The following is a 20,070-nucleotide window of genomic DNA, read 5'->3' on the forward strand; positions in this document are numbered from 1 at the left end:
GCTGACTTCACTTGGTACCCAAACCTTCCAGCAGCCATCAGTCAGTCTCAAAACTCAGACTCCAACCCTCAGGGAATCCCAACCCCAAAGATAAACCATTAACTGAAACACTCTTTACTTGTTTCAGATATTATCAACGAATTACAACACGTCTTCCAAGTGCAAGTTTTGGCACATGTGATGACTACATGCACGTTTACAGAACTTTCAACCATGATAGCTGTTTAATTTTTTATATTTTAATCACATACAGAGTTTGTGGAAAAGAAAAGCATAATCAAATTATTTTAAGTTACAAAACTACAGAATGGCTGGAGAACATTCAGCATAATAATATATATATATATATATATATACACACACACACACACATGTATCTAAAACTCTAAACAGCAATTACTTTTTTCATGTGATTAAAGAAAACATAAAATAATAGAGCTGCGTATTAATAAGAATTATGCGTGTTAATAAGAATTACAATGAGGTGCTTGCCTATGTGATCACACGCGTGCTCTGTATGCCGTGGAAGTGGTCTAACTTCTAAAGCCAGCCATCAGTTATTTTAGTAGTTAACTTGGTTTGCTGATAATAATGTTAGCGGTGTGTCTTTATGCTACTTCCTGTCTCAGTGTATGTTGTTACACTGGAGTATGAGGCAAATGGTATAAAAAAAAAGATTGCAAGAACATTTTCTACAACAGTAAGGTTTAAAAAATACAGTTAAATAATCTGAATGCGAACAAAAATTGACATGTCTTTGAGAATTCATACAGTATCACTAAATATGTTGAGCGAGATAAGTGTGATGTATGGAATAATTTAATAATAATGACACTTCATCCCTAAATAGAAATGACCCTTTTGCCTGCCCCGTCTGGGTCTCCATGACCCATAGACACTTATAGATGTGGGAGTTAGCTTGGGAGCGAAGGGCAGCCGCCTGCAGCGGCACCATGGCCCAGGGGTTTAAGGACCTTGCTTAAAGGCCCACAGCTGTGCCTATTCTGCGGAAGCTGGGTCTGAGGTGTCGATCTGCTGATGACAGGCATAGAGGCTTACCCTGCTGGACCACATGCTGCCCCCCGCTTAGTATGGCCCCCGAAAGAAAAAGCGTCACCATCTTTGCTGTATAACTAATAATCGCAAGGGGAGAAATGAATGAGCTTTGGGAGAACACTCCCCCCTCCTCCCCCGAGTATAAACTCACATGCATGCAGAAATCGGATGCTTTATTACTGTTTGCTGATCCATAAAATTCAGCTCCTACTCTTGCTTGGGGAGGCCACTCTTGTTCACATGTAGCCTCTTGCATGTTGCCGATCTGCACGTGTGTGTTTTTATGTATTTTATTATTGTTTTTTTTTTTTTAGCAGAAGAGGCTTATTTTTAAGTTATTTGTAAATGATAGTGCTGCCAACTGCAATGAAGCTTGTTGTTATATGATTAGGTCATGGTCTGTGATCAGCGAAATGGATGGTAAGGCTGTCACAGAGAACAGAAACGCTCTCGCGGTGAACGCCATGTTCCCACTTCTCCTTACACCATGGCCGTGTGTTCCTTAATTGCGCTTCCTGTATTGCACCTGTACTGATGTGCCTTTATACTTTATCACTGGAGTCAGACGCCAGTGAGTAACGATCAGCTGGAAGCCACAACCATTTTCACTAAAATCAATAAGACCAAGAAATGAAACATATTCACATGCAAAATCGATAGAGGTAAATATTTCAGGTCCAGAAAGTTCAAATCCAGACCATGACTTTGTTTCAACCAACCAGTCGGGCATCGTTTCAGCAGATACTACAAGACGTACATCTAAACTTGAGGTAGGATAGACCGGACTCCATGAACGCCTTACAAATAAAAAAAAAACAACCCTCCCATTTGTGGCTAATTGCATTCATTCATGCAGACAGCCTGCCCTACTGACATTACAACGGCAGGCGGTTTGTTCTTGCTGCCTTTCTAGCTTGAGGAAGGAAATCCCTTAACCCCACACACGACTCCGCCCACAGGCGTCAGACCACCACAGCGCAGTTACGTATGTATAACCCCCATTACAGGAATACCTGGGCGTATGCTTAATTGACGTGGCCTTTAGTGGGAGTGTTTTGTCTGGGGGCAGACATACGCAAGTTGCAGTGTGGTTTCTTTTTTTAACGCTCGTTAGCCCACTGCTGTCGTCTTGTACTTGGCTGGTGTACGCTCACATGCAGTCGAATGCGGGACTCGGCTATTTCCCCCCCACCCCCGCTCCCCCTGCCCTCTCCCCCCCCCCCCCCAGGCTCAGAAAGGTAAAACCAGCAGTACTTGCCCAGGACCACTGTTCTTCACCCACCTTCTTGACTTTGACGGTAAATTCTTACAAAATAAACTATGACTAAATTTCTGAGACAAATAATGTCATTGTAAATTCATTAAAAAAAATTCCAAGAAATGTTACATAAGAACAAAAGAAATTTACAAAGGAGAGGAGGCCATTCGGCCCATCAAGCTCGTTTGGGGAGAACTTAACTAATAGCTCAGAGATGTTAAAATCTTACCTAGCTCTGCTTTAAAGCTCTGCTACACTAGTAGAAAGACTATTCCATACTCTAACTACACGCTGTGCAAAGAAGTGCTTCCTCAAATTCATTTTAAAATGTTCTCCCGCTAATTTCCACTTATGGCCACGAGTTCTAGTATTTAAACTAATATTGAAGTAGCCATTTGGCTGAACGGCATCCAGACCTGTTAGAATCTTATATACTTGGATCATGTCCCCCTTAGTCTCCTTTGCTCGAGGTTGAACAGATTCAGTTCAGCTAATCTCTTAGCAAGTCTAATGTTATTTTTTAACTCAACCTGTAGACTTAGGTACTCCTGCTTAGTTTTTAAATTGTTAGTTATTTTCCATTTGTGGCACAGAGCCCTTTTCCTCCTGACGTTATTCTTAATTTCTTCAGTAAACCACCTTGGTTGTAGTTTCATAAATTTAGTTTTGCTGGAAACAGGTATGAAGTCCTCTTGCACTTGCAACAATGTGCTTTTAAAAACTTCCCAGGCCTCTTCAATAGTTTTGCTGTTTAACTCCATCCAGTTTATAGTTTCCAGCTTCAGTCTGATATGGTGAAGACAAGTTTCTTCTCACACCGACAGAAGACTCTTCTCTGAGTCTTCAGAGCTGACAGAGCCCATGCTTCCTCCCTGTTCCTGTTCTGGCTGGCCAAGCTGAAAGGTGAGGGTCTGCGGTGCGTTCGCTGGGCCTTGGGGGGGGGGGAGGGGGGGGGGAGGGGGGCAGTTCAGTTCAGTATGTTTGTATGATGCCCTTCAATTAATGAAGTCTAGCCTGAACATGTAATGACACGGACTGTTTATTTGTATGATGCCCTTCAATTAGTGAAGTCTAGCCTGAACAGGTAATGACACAGACCGCATAGCTCGAATGAAGAGTACCTGGTGGTTTCTTTTCCTGCTTGTACACATGGAACCTCCCAATGTGAAAGCAGAAAGGCAGTAGGCCCAGACAGAAAGAAACAACCGCCACTATAATGATGATCGTCATGCTCTCTGACGGTACTGAGAAGGAGAGACACACATGTACACGTAAAACACATGAAGACATTCAAATGCACAAACACATGTAAACATCAAAGCGACTCGGCAGTCATCTCACCACTGGGACATTGTATCCCTTTGGGGCAGGCGAGACACATGCTGTCACTGACTGCGGTGCCATTGATCATGATCCAGCATCCTTGCCGAGGACAGCTGAGGAAAAAGAGGAATCGGCTGGTGTCAAGAAAGGCAGCCTTAAAAGGTGACGTTCAGCTGTGCAGTGGCAGAGGGCAGACAGTGTGATGTAGCTGGCAACAGAAGTCTGGGGGACACCCTGTACAGTTGTTATGGTATTTAAATGATTCATCTGTAGGAAATAATGAACCTCTGTCTCTAATTCAGTTATACTTCAGAGGGTAAAGGCAATGGCACTGTAATGACATCACCTGGGCTAGCAGCCTCTATCTATAGCAATGTTTCACAACTGAGGAGTGGATGGAAAGCACACACACACACGACTGTAGAAGATTGAATTGGAGAGAGCTGCTTTGGGGGTGGCGTCTAGAGGCAACCTCACCTATTACTCCAAGGACGGCAGCTTGAAAGCGACTCATTCTTGAAAGTCCCATATGGGCATCTGTGACAACTGTCTGTAGAAAAGACAGACATCTAGTCAGCATGATCTGTTAGCGGCTTTGGAAAGTAAATGGAGGGAACTTTGAACTATTACTAATGAATATTCCATTCTAGGGGTCTCCTGCAGAGCTACTATCCAGCAGGTTTTCTGTCCCTCTTGGCTTCTGATGAGTCACACCTGTTCCTGGTATTTACCTGAGAGCAGGTGTGGCTCATCAGAAGCCAGGTAGGATAGAGGACCTACTGGACGGTAGCTCTCCAGGACCGGAGTTGGAGAACCCTGCTCCATTGTATGCTGCTGTCTCACCCTTAATCAAAAACTACGAACAGTCCCACAACATAATATTTTTACTGTGAATGTGTACCCAAATAATGTAGAGAACACATTCACCTTCCATTCACAGTCTCACAAGAGGTTAATAACAGTTTAATTAAGTTGCAACTGCTATGCTTCCAGTTACAGGATTTATTCTAATAGGATGTATGCAACGCATTAAACATTTCACTGCCCTTCATCAGCAGAATGCTGCCATGAGGTTTACCTACAAGGGTGGGACAGCAAGACAAGCTAGCTGCAAAACATGTGACATTAATTTGGGTCATTGCAGTGCACCAAAAGTGTACCAAACACTTATTATATAGCTCCCCATCTGTGACAGCTCTTAAGAGGAAAATGAAGCAATCAGGAGTGCATACCATCCTCGAGGAGTTCCTCCCCAACGCCGCAGGCGACGCAGCGGGAGCACTCAGAATTGGCGCAGTGGTGTCCTTTCGTGCAGCCGCATGCAGTGTCGCTGCTGATTGTACACTGACGCATTACCACCTGCTGCCAACCTGAGCACATGAAGAGGAGGGCACGCGGGCAGAGAATTAGCGAGGGGGCAGTGCCAAAGGGCATGTGGGGGGTGGGGGGGGATGGGGGACGCAGCATTGCAAGGCGGCATGTGGGACGGCACGAGAGGCGGGGCACACCTCTGCATGTTCTGCATGGGACGCAGGAGGAGTTGCTTTTGTTGAGATAGGTTTTAGCTGGACAAGGCTCACAAAGCTCTGAGGGTTTCGGACCACACTTCTTCACCAGGTAATGGCCTGCAAAAAAAAAACACAAAAAACCACATACATGGGCAATAATACTGGCTTCGCATCCAGGGTGTTCCCCAGTGCCAAAGACTAGGCTGCAGAGAGTTGTACTACAGTCATAGCAGTACCCAGCTGTAGAACAGCAGAGCTAATATATCACCTACCCAAATATCTATGAAATAACCTAGTAACACTCCTTTAATGACATAAAAAAATGAGTATCACAGGTTTAGTGACCGGAGGTATGGTTTACATTGAGGGGACACTGATAATGTAGTAGTACACTTGTCATGTATTAAGTAACCAATCACGAACTGTTAGTTATGTACTGATGCCATTTTCGTTCATCATTAATCAAACATAACGGTTCATGTATTTCATGACGTTGTTGTATTTGTTCATGATTTTCACTGAAGTAGTAACTGAATTACTAAGGTACTTCTGCCCCCACAAGTAAAGTATCCAACTTTATTCCAACACATTAGCATCTTCTGATTATAATAAGGGAAATTCTGAAACATCCAAAAGTCGATCACTGGCGTGTGAGATCAGCGTGTGTGAATCCTGACAGTCTGTTGACTTGAGAACGGTGAAGGCAGAGGGGTGCATAAAAGTCACGGCATGTTCAGCTGACATTTGCCGTGGATCGTTTTCCGTCGCTCATAAGAATAGGATGTCTGATATAGATGCCTACCTTCTGAGCATGTCTCACAGCAAAAATCGCTGCTGTTTTTATCGAACGTCCAGAGTTCACACCGTTTTTGGCTGCTGCTTAAAGTCCACGCAGCAGCCAGGACGAGGGTGATTGTGAGCATGCGCAGCATGTCTGCTCCAACAGCCACAAAGCGAATGACGTCTTCGATGGCAACACCGTCACCTAAGAAAAGATGCTCTGTGGTCTGCGTCGCTATTACACTCTGTTCAGTACCTCAGGCTGCAGAGAAACAGGACGGTTTGAGCATTACACCGAAATATCACTCCCCGACTAAATATATCATTTCAGTATTTCAGTTTCCCGTATATCTGTGGTTATATGTCACTCATATTTTATAGACATCAGGGTGGACCAATGCATTGCCATAAATAGTTAAGTTGGCAAGTTAATTTACATTTCTAATACTTCATTAGATATTTTTTAATACACATGCTATAAAACAAACATTAATTTAGATATTTAAACACGTATAACTTTGCATGAACTCCAAGGTTTGAAACATTCAATTCCAATTTAATTTGTTGTGTATAAAAACCATTACACTACTACACATATTATATAATTTCGTTGATACATATTAGTCTGTTACATATATCAGTAATTTATGGACTAATGTACACATACAGGCCTATTTAAAAATCTAATACCCTTGAATGTAAAATGTCATTTTACGAGGTTTTGAAACTGCATTCATATAGCAAACCAAAGTGTATATGTACAGCCATGGAAAAAATTAAGAGATCACTTTATACTTTAAAACAAATCTACGTCTTTAAATCCTGGTTTAATGCTGGCAAAAGACTACGCTGAGCAGCAGGTTCCTTCCAGGTTCAAAGTTTCTAAGACAGCAGCACACAAGAACAAGGTGAAGTAGGAAACACAACTTTCTAAAGCCAGATATGACTGTTAACTTATTCGATAGTACCCCATGAATCATTGGATGACATCAAGTAGCCTCCAAAAGGAATGGGAAACATTAAGCGTTGGTGGTCAGTGCACCGCTAGGACAGTTCGTATTAGGCTCCAAGAAGCAGGACTTAAGTCCCATAAAGCAAGGAAGAAGCTCTTCATCAACGATAAACAGGGAAGAACTAGGTTCACAAACACATACTCATAAATTGAGAAATGAGTGAAATTAAAAACCTGTAAATTGCGCTGCCTCAACTTTTTCCACGGCTGTATTAAAACGTAAACACTTAATTTCGGAGGCAAATGAACGATGTCTGCAATACACAACAATCGCATGCTAAGCGTTTGAGCCGGCAACCGTAGAAATGAGGTACCTGTCAGTGGGTCTTCTGCTCTGCGCGTAATCCGCTAAGGTACTTCACATTCCTGCTGATCCGATCAGTGCCAAACTACGTCGCGTGTCGATTTTCGCCTCGTTATATAAGCTCGTCACGTAATAAGGGGTGGGCCATGACCACGTGCTTCTGTCTAACAAACACGCCCTCGGTTTCAATGACAGGCACAAATGACACCGATCGTATCAATAATGTTAAACAGTGTTTGACGGGCGAAATCCAGACGTGGTGACAAATCCTTCAGGATAGATGGAAATTTATAATTGCTCTTAGGTATTTTAAAAGATTCATTACCTTTGATTTAAGCAGCGATGCTTAAGTATCCTTTAAATTATAAAACAATAACTACAATCTGAGCATAATGGATTTAAATAGTGAACAACCCAATCTGCAGGTCAGTTCGACCATACCATTGGTTAAGGTTTAAACCCGAAGCCACTTTCGGGTTTAGCTCCCTGGTATTCTCGCTTGCTGACGTATGTGGGGGTATGTGCATCTATACCGAAATATTCCAGAAAGCGGGCTTGAGTTTAAACCTTAACTCCAACACTACGGTAAAGTTAGTTTTATATTCAGTTTTCCTCCTGTAATATCTTACAGCAAAAACCCATTGTTTTTTCCAGATTTCTTTACGGGTGAATTTTAATATTTCAATGTCTGTGTGAGCATTTGTCTCGCTTACTGGTGGTGAATGGACACAGCGCTATTATAGATAAATATGCATGACAGTCCCACACTTTATTGGTTATGTCTGTATCTTTTAGGTTTATACTTATTAGTTCATTAATTCTGTCTTTGGTACTTTAAACAGTACGGTTATTAATACTAATGGAAAAACATTGCGAAATCTCGCGAAAGTCCATATTTCTTTTCCAATCCATTGATATTTCCCCCTCCCTGTAGGACACGGATGCGTTTCCATAAAATGCAAAGTCACTAATGACGTTAGCAAACGTGCTGAGTTGTAACCACGTGATCGAACGGGTCCAAACACGTGTGTTGCTAACGGGAGGTGTTGGGATCCGTAACCCTTGGTTAGCATTTAGGTATGTTGGGTGGGCACCAGTATTCGATCTGTGTCAGAGGTCTTGGGGGGAGGGGGGGTCCCTGGTAGGTAGTTTTCGACCGGGGGTGGCTTAACACTAGGTGGTAAAGGTCCTCAACTGGTGGTGGAGGGGGGTCTATGACGACATTTGGGCTCCTACCCCTAACGACGCCACAGCCAGGCCTTTATCGTAACTTCTATAATATCTTCTTGCTCATTTTAAAAGCCCCTAATAAACCCTCGAATAAACCAGTTTCTGTTGATGGACAATGCGCAAATTGTGTGATTCTGTCCCTTAACTTACGTTCATTCATTATACTGGACGCCTACAGCAGAGGGGAGATTTACAGTTTGCGTGCACATTGTCAGCTTAGCCCGTTTTAGAAACATTACGGAATGACGATAACTCGACGATAACTGAATGCTGAGTGCGTATAAAATGTTAATTATGCTTGCTAGCGTTGGTTTAAGGGACTTTCCTACAAGCTTCCTGACATTTAATGAGTGTGTATCGTCCGCTGTTGTATTTTTTTTTTGTTTAAGTAGTGTGAAGAGAAAGTGCTAAAATAACGTACATGCAGGCTCGTTAGTGCAATCAGACTTGTAGTGGGTGGTCTAGGTGCAGTTCCAGTTGACTTTTGTTATTGTATAACTCGGAGTCCCTTACTGGAATCTACTTTATCTAATGAAATAGCTGTTTCCTACATAGTAGTATAATTAATTTAAATACATCAACCTTCTGTGTCACACATAACTGTTATCATTATTTCTATTATTGATTTTGCTTCTCTAAATATTCTGTCTTTTAAAGGTACCATGACTGTGTGTCAGAAGAGACAATAAGGTCATTGTGATCCCACGTGCTCTCGATGACAATGCGTTCATAATGTCTTACTTTCAGTCTTAAAGCTGAATTTACTTTTTCTCAGCTGGAACGGAATTTTTTGTTATTTCTTTTTTCTCCCGTTTGACCTTCATGCTCAGCTGTTAATCACACCGCGACGTGACTCAAGACCATATGGTTTCAAAAATGGGGCACAGAGCGCAAGAATGCATCACACGCTGGATGGGATGCCAGTCAAATGAAATAGTCAACATGAAAACACAAACAAATGACAACATAAATTCCCCAAGTTCACGTATAGTATTATTATTACGATAATTATTATATATTAGAGTTTTGCCGGATAAAATTAAAATCGCCAATACTACAATGATACAGATCATAAATATTGCAATGCAATGTAGTGCAGAGTCATCACTGGAAATTTTGTGTTCTTTTTAGTTTGTACGGTCAACCACTGCGCTATTCTCCGGTAGTTCCTGCATATGTTCTGGTCAATGTCATGTGCTGAGGCTGAGGCATTTCGATATTACTGGCTATAAAAAGCCACAAATAGGGAAATATAGCAACCGCAAATACACACATAGTTAGGACTAAACGAAAAGAGGATGCGTGTGATGTCGATGCCACCTTCAGGCTACGGGAGTGCATGCCTTCCCACTCAGCAAAGACACGGACATAATACATATTTTGAACCTCTTGCCGGAACTTCGTCCCGCGAGGAGCCAGAATGACGGTTTTTATGACGTCTTCTCTACCTTCAGTACTGGGTCCTGCACCTATCTTGCATATCCATAGACGTCAGATGAATCTGTTATACAGACGTTCAGATATTTAATTGCACACCTACACGTATACGTGTGCACTACGCTCGTAGTCAGACGTGAAAATACCCAGAGGTGGAGATTTCAGGTCCAGAGAGTACAAATCCAGACCAAGATTTCCAGTTGAATACTCTGTGGCCGTGGCTCTTTATGCTCAGCTAGTTGATTGAAACAAAATCTTGGTCTGAATTTGTACTCTCTGGACCTAAAATCTCCATTCGGCAAATACCGAATCAGATTTGCACGTCATGCAGACATACAGACATGGTTGTGCACCAAGCGACGCGGAATCGACATACATACGCCATATTACTCGTCTAGCGGTGGGTTTATCCGGATTAAGCCCACAGTCATGCTGAAACCTGGTTTTTACGCAGTACAGCCTTCTTTGTCAGGTACCACCTATGATCTATGATGGTACCTGGTTTGTCACTTGGCTCACTCCCCCTACCTACGTTTTCGTCGAGCTCTGTTACTTGTTATTCTGGCCACAGAAAGAAAACTCATTGCTTAGTCTCGTATTGTATTAGTCAGATGAGTGGGGCTTGTTTCAGCCAAATGCAAATCTTTTTATGCCGCAAAAAATACGTCAGGCTTAGTTTTTTCCTAGTCTGAAAATATGTGGTTTTTACATTTCTTTTCTCACTCGTAATCATTGATTTAATTCATTTCTCTAATACAAAAACTCCGACAAGGTAAAAAAAAAAAAACTGATCAAATAAGACACTAATATATTCGATAGCGACATTTAGATTACAGTCTATATAAATAAAGTTGTTATTGTGTAAGGTATGCAAACTGCAGTAATTTCATTCTCTTAAAGCAGTGCAGTGCTTTCTGGTCGACAGACCCGAAATATTTATGAACGATGAACTTAGCTGGCTGCCGCTATACCTTCGACGAGCCCCCTAAACCCAGCGCTGTTTCACCGACGTCGCCGCAATTGGTGGATGTTGGACACCAACTGTTGCCAAAACGAGCTACCTATAGATTCACTATTAAAGACCATTAAAAATGTTTATTTATCAGTGTCATTTGGTTTATGATTAGCGCACATTCGGAGTTTCTCGCCCTGTAAGTAATTATATTATTTCACTGGATTTGTGGAACTGACACTTTGGATAAGCTTTTTGAAAAATATGAAAAGTATTTTTACAAATCCAGTTTAAACATTGCCTTTTGAAGTATATGAACATATATAAACTACTACAAAAATTTTGTTTTATGTAAATAATGGTCGTCAGTGGAAATTGAATGTCGTTTTCAAGTCATACAGTTAAACATCAAAGACAAGGTATTGCGTGTCTCATTTTACACCGTTTCTACAAACACTGTTTTCCACTGTGGCTTCTGATGGAAAAAGCAAGAAATAAATGACTGATTTATGAAGAGTGCCGTGTACGTGAATGTGTATCACTAGGCGGCGACATTTCTTACGATATTTAAATAGGACTACAAGAGCCTTCGGCACATATACTTCATGTTGTCCTTTATTCTTTGAATAAAGAATAATTAGAAATGAGAGAATGCAGAACAAATTAGTTTTTTTAAACAAAATTTTAAGTGACAAAATTATTTCAAAACCACAATCATAATTCACCTATATTCAAACACCATTTCCATTGCATCAATTTACAATGCATCAGTTTAAAAAACTGCAAGACCATATCTTTAAACATATATATATATATCAATTTGTCATATATATATAATATATATTCATATATACATTTTGTTATTTTCAGTTTAAGAAACAAAAGCAAGTGAAATTTCAGACTGCAAACAGTGTTTCATACTAAAGGGCCAGAAAATCACATTTAAAAAGTGCTCATATCATTTATATATAATTTAGTGCCACGTTGCTTTTCCATAGGGTCCGGGAAGGAGAAGTGATCAATTTACTTTAAGGATTTTTAAGTTTGTGCTGCATGCAGTGTTGCTTAATATCACCGTTTCAGGTGAATGTGGCTCTCGTGGCTGATGGCTCCAACGGCCACATTTTAGATTCACACAGTTTTCAGACGTGTCACTCAGGGGTTTTGGAAGGTTGTCCGTCAGCAGAGGCATCCAACCTCGCCTGCTACATCCTACAGCTGCTGACATGCAGCACACGTGCATCTCATCAGCTCCGCTTGCAAGATTGCGACCTGTCTGACTCGTCTGACCTCCTGGCCGAGAACAAAATTAAGGTCGGCAAGGATGCATCGGAGGAACGGACAAATTTGGGGCAGCGCTTTTTGTGCTACAGAGGGATCCAAAATGGCGTGTTTCATTCAGGATTATTTTGAATTTCTTCGATACATTCTATTAAGGGAGGCGGGGGTTGAGGGGGGTGGTAGCCTGAGATCAGTGTGCGCCTTCGATGGGTGCGGCTGTGCTCCGATCACTGCTGACCCCCCCCTCCCCCCGGAAATTGATTGTCTGTCTGAGTTATAATGCTGGACATGTAAATTATAACTCACAAACGCAACAGGACAAGAACAGAAAGTGTGAAGTTCAGTTAGTGTTGTTAGGGGGAAGCCTGGCTGCTGTCTATAGATCGGCAGGCGCACGGTTAGTCCTCTATGAATGCAGAGTAGAAGGTTTAGACTTACTGCCCATTCATCACAAGGCCCCCGGCTCATTCTGCAGGCCGAGCACTTTGAGGTCACCATCACGCTCCAAAGAGAGCGGGGGGTCCGCGTTCCAGCCCTCTGGCTCGGGGCAATGAGCTCCAGACCGAGAGAATGCAGGGGTCACTGGGACAAGTGTTTACATTTAATGTGAATTAGCCACATCAGTTAAGTAGGTGGATGGCCACTGTGAACTTTTCATATAGAAACACCTTCATTCTTGCGCTATCATGCAATAGTTGTCCTTCGTTAAGCCTAGAGCTAAAGTAAAGGATGACTGAGGGGTAGCAGTGTCTGTCTAATGTCTCATCTCTCATATACGTAGTGGGGTGCTGCCACTAGGGCTCGACCGATATATCAGGTGGCCGATAAAATCAGCCGGTATTTAATATCCTGCAAATGCATCAGGATTGCTAATGTCTCTTTAAATATTTGCTATGAGAAAATGGGTTGTCACTCTGTACTTTCTGCATTTTAACTGAGCACTCTTAGCCTGTATTATTAGTTAGTCTGGCCAAAGTGTTGTTGGCGATCAAATGACAAGGGAAAAATTGCTGTAACGCTGTGACATACCACATGAAGACTCTAGGGCAGGAAGTGATTTTTGTGTGTGAACATATATGTCTTGTTAGGTGCTAGTATGTTTCGTATAAATGACTTATTTTATATTTATATTAAGACTGTGACTTTATGCTGTTTATTTGAATTTGGGAATTTGATATCCATATCAGTGAGAAAAAAAAACGTTCAGGATTATTGGTGTCTAACTTTTTTAATTACAAAATTATACGGCCAATTAATTTGCATCAGTATTTTCATATCAGTCGGGCCTTAGCGACCAAAGGGATGGCAGCCCTACCTACTTGTGCTGTAGTGGAGCGGAGGGTTTGAAAAGGCACTGTCCTGTCACATGATGTCAACAAAGAACTCGCAAGGGTTGCCCATGGCATGCTGGAAGGACTGGCGACTGGCGGTGAGTTCAGGAGGAACAGCCCCAAGCTCGCGCACGGGTGGGGCCCCTGGGGGACTACTGCCCGCTGAGGAGCCAGGGGCCAGCCGGGCCAAGCTGTAAGGGGGTGGCAGCCCAGGAGGGCCATAGGAGGACGCGTGGCTCCGCTCGCTATGGGTGCAGGAGAGCTGGCTATATTGGACAAATGGAGCGTGGGTATATGAGAACGGGGTGTGGCTGTTTGATGGGTGGGCGTGGCTCCGGTGTGAGAGGGCGTGGCTGTACCCAGAGTGGGCGTGGCTAAGCTGGCTGGCTGAGCGTTCACCCTGCCAGCCCCCCCGGGTGCCGCGCTCCGACTCGCTGCCCCCGCTGCCTGTCGACTTGCGGTCCTTCTCCCGGGGTGAGGCACGCCGGCCTTTACCCGTGGCGGGGTTGGAGCCGCTGCTTCTACTGCCTGCAAGGCGAGAGAGAAACAGGGGCTTGAAGAACACTGTGCAGGGCCTGGGCTTTGGTGTCAACATACCAAACACATCTATAGGTACTGAAGCATGAAAACGTTACGTTTGAGGTCCCTCTACCCCCAAGACCCATTCAAGCAAAATAAAATACACCAGCACTTCTGCTGAAATTTCCAGGCTAATTTTCCCGAGAACAGGAACAAAACTGACTGAAAACATTACATAATTCCTATTCGCACAATATGAGGATGAACTGAACAGGAATCATCACAATCCAGTCTCTTAGCCGCCCAGTTCACACAGAATAAGGAGCCACTAGCGCACATGCTGCTCACAGCTGGAGCTGCCCACCACAAACAGCCACTGCTTCACATCCATATGACGCAGCACCCGGTGAGAGCCTCCCTCATGTGCACCACGCAGCTCGGAGGCGAGCCGGGATGTAGGAGATTACTGTCAGCACAGGAGCACGCCACCGAATGCTTGGAGACACACAGAGGGGGAACAGATGCACAGCCAGTAGTTAGGGGGCCTGGGGGATGTAGGGTGAGGGGGTGACAAGAAAGAGCGTTGGCTGAAGGAGAAAGCAATGGAGATTAAGGGATGAAGTGGGGAGAAAAGGATGAGAGAATGTAAGGTGGTGGGTGGGGTGTGGACTCGCTTACCGAATCCCGAGTCCTGGGATTACCATCTCCTTCAGTCTATCGTTGCCCAGCAAAAACAGAGGGAATAAGAGAGTTACAAACGGAGCGGGCCCCGTCACCCTCTGTACCTCCCCGCCAGCCTCGTGGCAAAGGAGAGGAAGTGTGGGGGTGTCGGCCGGGGGCGGATGTGTGTGGGGAGTCAGTCTTGCGGTTGGTGGGGGGGGGGGGAACCGTAGCGAGGGTGGAGGAACGACGTCTTTGGTGCACTTTGTCACCCACTCCGGCGTTCCCCCATCACACAGAAACACGCATGCAATGCGACATCGCCGGTGACACATGACATTCATGGTGGCCAATGCTGATGGCGGTTGCCTGTCGGCAGATTCCACAGTGCTGATGATGCGGTGTTTCCCCCACGTGCAGAGGAGTGCAATGAGGGGGTGAGAGAGAGAGACAGAGAGTGAGAGGACACGGGCGAAAATGCGCTGCTGCTCGAAAGCAAATCAGAAGAAAGCGTGGAGGCGCAGGCATCGCAAGCAGTAGCGTCGAGGTGCTAGATCAGCTAAGTACGGCAGCCCTGAAAGCCAAGGGCACGTCACCATCAACACAACGGAAAAACATCACGAAGGCACAAAAACATAAGGATAAAAAATTAAGCAAATTTAATTTTTAAATGTGTTGTTTCTTAATGTGTTGCAGTTTTCAAAACAGAACTGCTCCATGCCACAGGGGGCAGTATTCAGTTCTCGATACTGTGCCTCTGACACCGATATCTATGGTAGCTGATTGGTGTCCACAGGCTACAAATTGAAAAAACACTTACTCATGTTAAATGGGATTCAGAATTAGATTGAGAGCAGTGGCATAAATAGACAAAAATGAGTCTGTTGGTAGACATATTTGACTGAATCACTTCAGTCATGGCTGCTTTTCTAAACCCATTAAACAGATACTGGCATACACTGATTCTTGAATTTATTTTAAAAGTTGTGTTTGGAGTAAAGAAAATGTCTATAGTGAATAGTTGTTGTATATTTGCAAACAAGGAAGGAAACCCACACATTGTTACCTCACATGTAAGACTGATACCTAACATGAAGGAGCATGCTAACTACGTTAGCAGCTTACATAGCTGGAACCATGCAACTGAATTAGTCCAACTATGTAAGTTGCTAATGGGAACTCTTGTGAAACGCATCCTGGTTTGATTGTAGCTGTGATTCTGGAATTCAGTGGAACGTCACTACCGACGCTTTCGCGTTGCTTTGAACCAGGAAGGGGTACTTTAGGCCTCTATTCAAAAACTTTAATAGCGGCCGATTTTTAATGCCTGACAAGTTGATATAAACTTAAAAATATATATCAACATGCCACCCAGGTACCACCCAGCCCTAACGGTCCGTCTCGTATTCTCTGGCTGAATACTGCACAACCTTGATCAGTGGGTCGAATACTGCCCCCTGTGGCATGGAGTGTTTCCGTTTCGAAAACCACAAAACATTAAGAAAGCAACACGTTAGGAGAACAAAACGCATTTTGTTTAATGTTTTGTCTTGATGTTTTTGCGTCTTCTAGCGTCTTCGCGTTGTGTTAATGTTTTTCTTGCATTGCGTTAATGTTGAGGTACTCTGTGCTTTCAGGGCCACCGTAGATTATAGGCATCAGGTCAGATGATCGTCAGTTACCGGTCAGGCACCCACAACTAACCAAAGACACGCTGTGCTAACGATCGCCAGCAAAGCACATCCGTGTACCAGCACGACTGAATCCAACAAGCCACAAGGAAGCCCCCATATGGGTGAGACAGACGTGGCAGAAGAGGGTCTTGGGCAATCAGTGCATATGCAACGGCCTCGGCGAATGTGGGACGTAGCTGACAGGAAAGTCCAGAAAAAAGTGCCGTTCACATGATAACACCTTGTACTTTCCCAGTTATCTCAAAACATTTCCTGTACTTGATTCATTTTATCCAGTTTGAAATTTACATTCTCAATCTAACAACGATTGTGTTTGTTATCTGTGGGTGTTTGTCATTATTTCTCCAAATTTCCAGCCAATGAATGAGAACCCCCCCCCCCCCCACAATATACAGTCAAAGGTGTCTTGCTCCTGGGGAATGCCAGACTTCACCCCCCCCCCCACCCCAGGATGAGCAGCTGAATGATAAGAAGCAGCTGGGCTTCCAGGAAAGGGCCACCGTCGAACTGCGGGGTCTATTCTAACTCGCAGTCTCACTCATTTGTGACTCCCTACAGGTTTGCACTTTAGCCCTGCATTCTTCAGGTACATACAGGTGTGTCCAGCGATAGTGTAAAATTCCCTGGGACTGATGCTTCAATCTGCACACGCAAGACGCATTTCAGAAATAAAACTAAAATTGTTTATGACTTCAGTTACATATGGTACGATTAAAACAATTCTTTCTAAGTTAAGACCATGAAATAATTAATTACAAACTGGATACTTGTTTCATTTCTCCCATTTATAAATGTTCCATTTTGTTTAGTCCTTTAATGGATGACACATTTTTCATTTCGTTTTATTTCATATTAAGTGGAATTTAAATGCTGCCGTTTGACTAACAGCCGTGACAAGAAATGGCTGACAAGTGACACAGCTGAAATCTATTTAAAAATGGACATTTGAAGACCCTGTCCTGCATTTCACAAAGGTTAACCAGCTTTACCAGAGAGACTGCAAGATTCTAACCCTAACCCTCATCACAGTGATGCTTGTTGATGCTCAAATCAAACCCAAAGTCCCCTGTTACGGAAATGCCACTACAGGGACAACTCTGATTGGAAAACAGGTGTAAAAACATTAATCCTAAGTGACATTCAGGCTTGTACTCATTTATAGAACAGAATATAAGAGCAGCACTGGTTAAACTCCCTATGGTGAAATTCATCGCAGGATCTGAATCCAAACTTTGTTATGCACTGCCAACTAAATGTAACTGGTTTAAAATGTGTGCTTGTAAAGTTAACTGATGATAATTAGGTAGCTAAGAACTGTTTCAACATAACATATAAAATATTATGCAAATTATTACATACCGTTAAATATTATTCAGCTTTTAATACAACTTTCACTTTTTAACATAGACTTCTATAGTAATATGTATATTAGTGTTAAAATGCATAGTGATATTAATACTATGCGAATGGTGGTATCCAATGACCAGCTGTGAATCACAGTAAGGCTGCATGATATCGCATTAAGACTGTATGGCGCATGTGCAATAATCACCGGCACTTCAGATCATGGCTGTAAATATCTGACCGGACGCCAGCTTTTCAGTACTATACGGACATTTACTTTCAATTTGGTAAGAAGATTAATAGTACGCCCGAAATATGAATGAGCGCTGTATTGTGATGCCCTAAAGTCAGTACTCTGTATAAATTTGGCGTAAACTTATGTTTAATAAATGTGTCGGACTTCAACCTGCAAATTGTACCACCACACCGCTGTTGTTTTTTTTACCTTGTTTACTTGTCTCCTCTGTTAAAAGATGCTGTGATTGTGGAGCTCTCCCTTTCTTCAACACGACTACAGTGCTTATCGCTTCCAAAACAGCAGTATGTGGCGTGTTCCGCTAACCGAATTTAATAAACACGATGATACAACAAATAACCTTTGGGTGTCACAGTACGTCTCTCATTACTATTTTAGGTGTACAGCACTGAAAAGACAAATGTTTACGCCCGCCGTCGAAAGCCCTGAGGGTTATTGCACATGTGCCATGCAGTCCCAAGTGCACCATGGTGTGACCGTTACGCAGCCCTAAATCACGGTCTGCCTCTCTGCTTGCCTGGCACCACCTCCGGACATGATGTTGGCCGTAACAAAGGTAATATCAGGCTGAACATACTCGAGTTTGCTGTTGTGTAGTCGATGAAAGGAAAGGACATGAGTGTATTATACCATAACTCACTGGTTGTACTCATTCATGTTCCTTTGGAAGGTGCTCTTTGTGGAAATCAGTAGCTGGTGGTCTGAAGAGGCCCCTAAGGTCCCTGAGCTCCTGTGCCTCAGCTACTTGGCTTCACTTTTCCACTCAAACAAATTTGTGAGCTGCCACCTTCGTGCATAATACTTGCATGCCCGCCATTGCATAAACTCGGGAACACTCACATCACAGTTATGGAATGTTATGATCCAACAGGAGTGCTGGACAGGGATGGGATAACGTTCCCAAAACATGCAGGTCAAGTCAGCATAGATCACTGAACAGACTGGACTGGGGGGAGCGTTACGGCCAAAGACTGGATTTTGATTGGTAGAAAGGAAAAAAAGAAACAATTATTAAACAGCAAGAACGATCTGGGTGTTGCATGGTGGGGACGAATGTTAACACAGAGTGGGATACCTATATCCCAAGCTTTCTGAAATGTATGGAGTGTAATGTGGACACACAGGCATTGTTGTACCATGAAGAACTGTGGTATTGTAACCACACCAACCCCACACCAGTATAACCGCCTTTTGTTGCCATACCACCACAGAGTGAACTCAGGGGCTGCATACCTGCCAATCCATTCACAAATGCATCAGGAATAATCAGGAATACTACAACCTGGCAGCTTTAAATGGGCAAACATCCTGTAATGCTACGGTTAATAATTAATATAACAGAAGTACAGCATTCACACGTTTGACCTTTGCTGCTGTGAGTTTTCTGATGTCCATATTCTATTGTTGCATGTCAGTAATAATTTAGCTTTAATAAAAAAAAAAAAAACAACCCTGTGTGTTTCAGTATATTTTATACTGCAAACTACACAAAGCTGCTTTGAAGTACCGAAGACATCGCTGGTAAATTCACAGCTAACGGGGAGCAACAGAGGAACAAGCAGCTGGCGCTAGCAACGAGTTTCTAATATTGATCGCCACAAGGAAATACACTATACTTACAAATGGCAAGTAAACTGAGTTCAAGGATGAATGACTATATAATCTAGTTACAGAAATTACAAGGAACTCAGTTTAAGGACAAATGTATTGCGAACTAAGAAACTAACCAGGAAATATTTCAACTTACTTTCAGTTTTCGTTTTGTTTAAACAGATATTAGATGTGGCATCGATATGATACCCACTATCGATATCGGACCCATACTAGTAAAAAATATGCTGGATGGGATATGGGGGCGGGAAGTAATAAGCCGATCCAATTTCTACCCTCAAACCGCGTGAAAATGCTTGTAAACAGAAGCGAGTCACGTGACGGCTGGTTGTTCAGAAACACATGCGTGTCGGGGCTGTTAATTTTGCGTTTTTAAAGGAATCCAAAACATAGTGTAGATTAGTATCAACTATCATTTTCCCCATTCGCGGGGGTCTTCCTTCCCTGACCTTCTCGAATGTCAAGAAGGTCTGTACGCTGAAGGAAGAAAAAAGTAAAACTGCAGAACACGGTA

General features: G+C 43.1%; 2 protein-coding genes across 3 annotated transcripts in view; both read right to left on the minus strand.

Moving 5' to 3' along the window:
* Positions 1–2,401: 2,401 nt before the first annotated feature.
* tnfrsf9a (tumor necrosis factor receptor superfamily, member 9a) lies at positions 2,402–7,851 on the minus strand. The gene is made up of 8 exons (XM_049016424.1): positions 7,252–7,851; positions 5,948–6,187; positions 5,146–5,262; positions 4,870–5,007; positions 4,115–4,187; positions 3,656–3,750; positions 3,436–3,558; positions 2,402–3,245 (listed from the first exon to the last, which is right to left on the minus strand). Exons 2-8 carry the CDS (start codon positions 6,075–6,077, stop codon positions 3,127–3,129), a joined length of 795 nt encoding a protein of 264 aa, XP_048872381.1. The 5' UTR covers positions 6,078–6,187; positions 7,252–7,851; the 3' UTR covers positions 2,402–3,126.
* Positions 7,852–11,457: 3,606 nt separating this feature from the next.
* The window catches only part of LOC125744520 (segment polarity protein dishevelled homolog DVL-1-like), a 34,870-nt gene continuing 26,257 nt past the window's right edge, over positions 11,458–20,070 (minus strand). For both annotated transcript variants that reach the window (XM_049016422.1, XM_049016423.1), the window contains one exon: positions 11,458–14,000. In XM_049016422.1, coding sequence (XP_048872379.1) covers positions 13,504–14,000 — 497 coding nt within the window. In that variant the 3' untranslated portion in view covers positions 11,458–13,503. The remainder of the gene's footprint in view (positions 14,001–20,070) is intronic.

This window comes from Brienomyrus brachyistius, chromosome 6 (assembly GCF_023856365.1).
Source record: "Brienomyrus brachyistius isolate T26 chromosome 6, BBRACH_0.4, whole genome shotgun sequence".
NCBI lineage: Eukaryota > Metazoa > Chordata > Actinopteri > Osteoglossiformes > Mormyridae > Brienomyrus > Brienomyrus brachyistius.

Bases quoted from the DNA above. Each gene is read 5' to 3' on its own strand.
- tnfrsf9a (XM_049016424.1), bottom strand. From the start codon at position 6,077: ATGCTGCGCATGCTCACAATCACCCTCGTCCTGGCTGCTGCGTGGACT. The intron at 3,559-3,655 runs GTGAGATGACTG...TCTCCTTCTCAG, and splicing joins AGGGATACAATGTCCCAGTG to TACCGTCAGAGAGCATGACG. The intron at 3,246-3,435 runs GTACTCTTCATT...CCCCCCCCCAAG, and splicing joins GCAGGAAAAGAAACCACCAG to GCCCAGCGAACGCACCGCAG.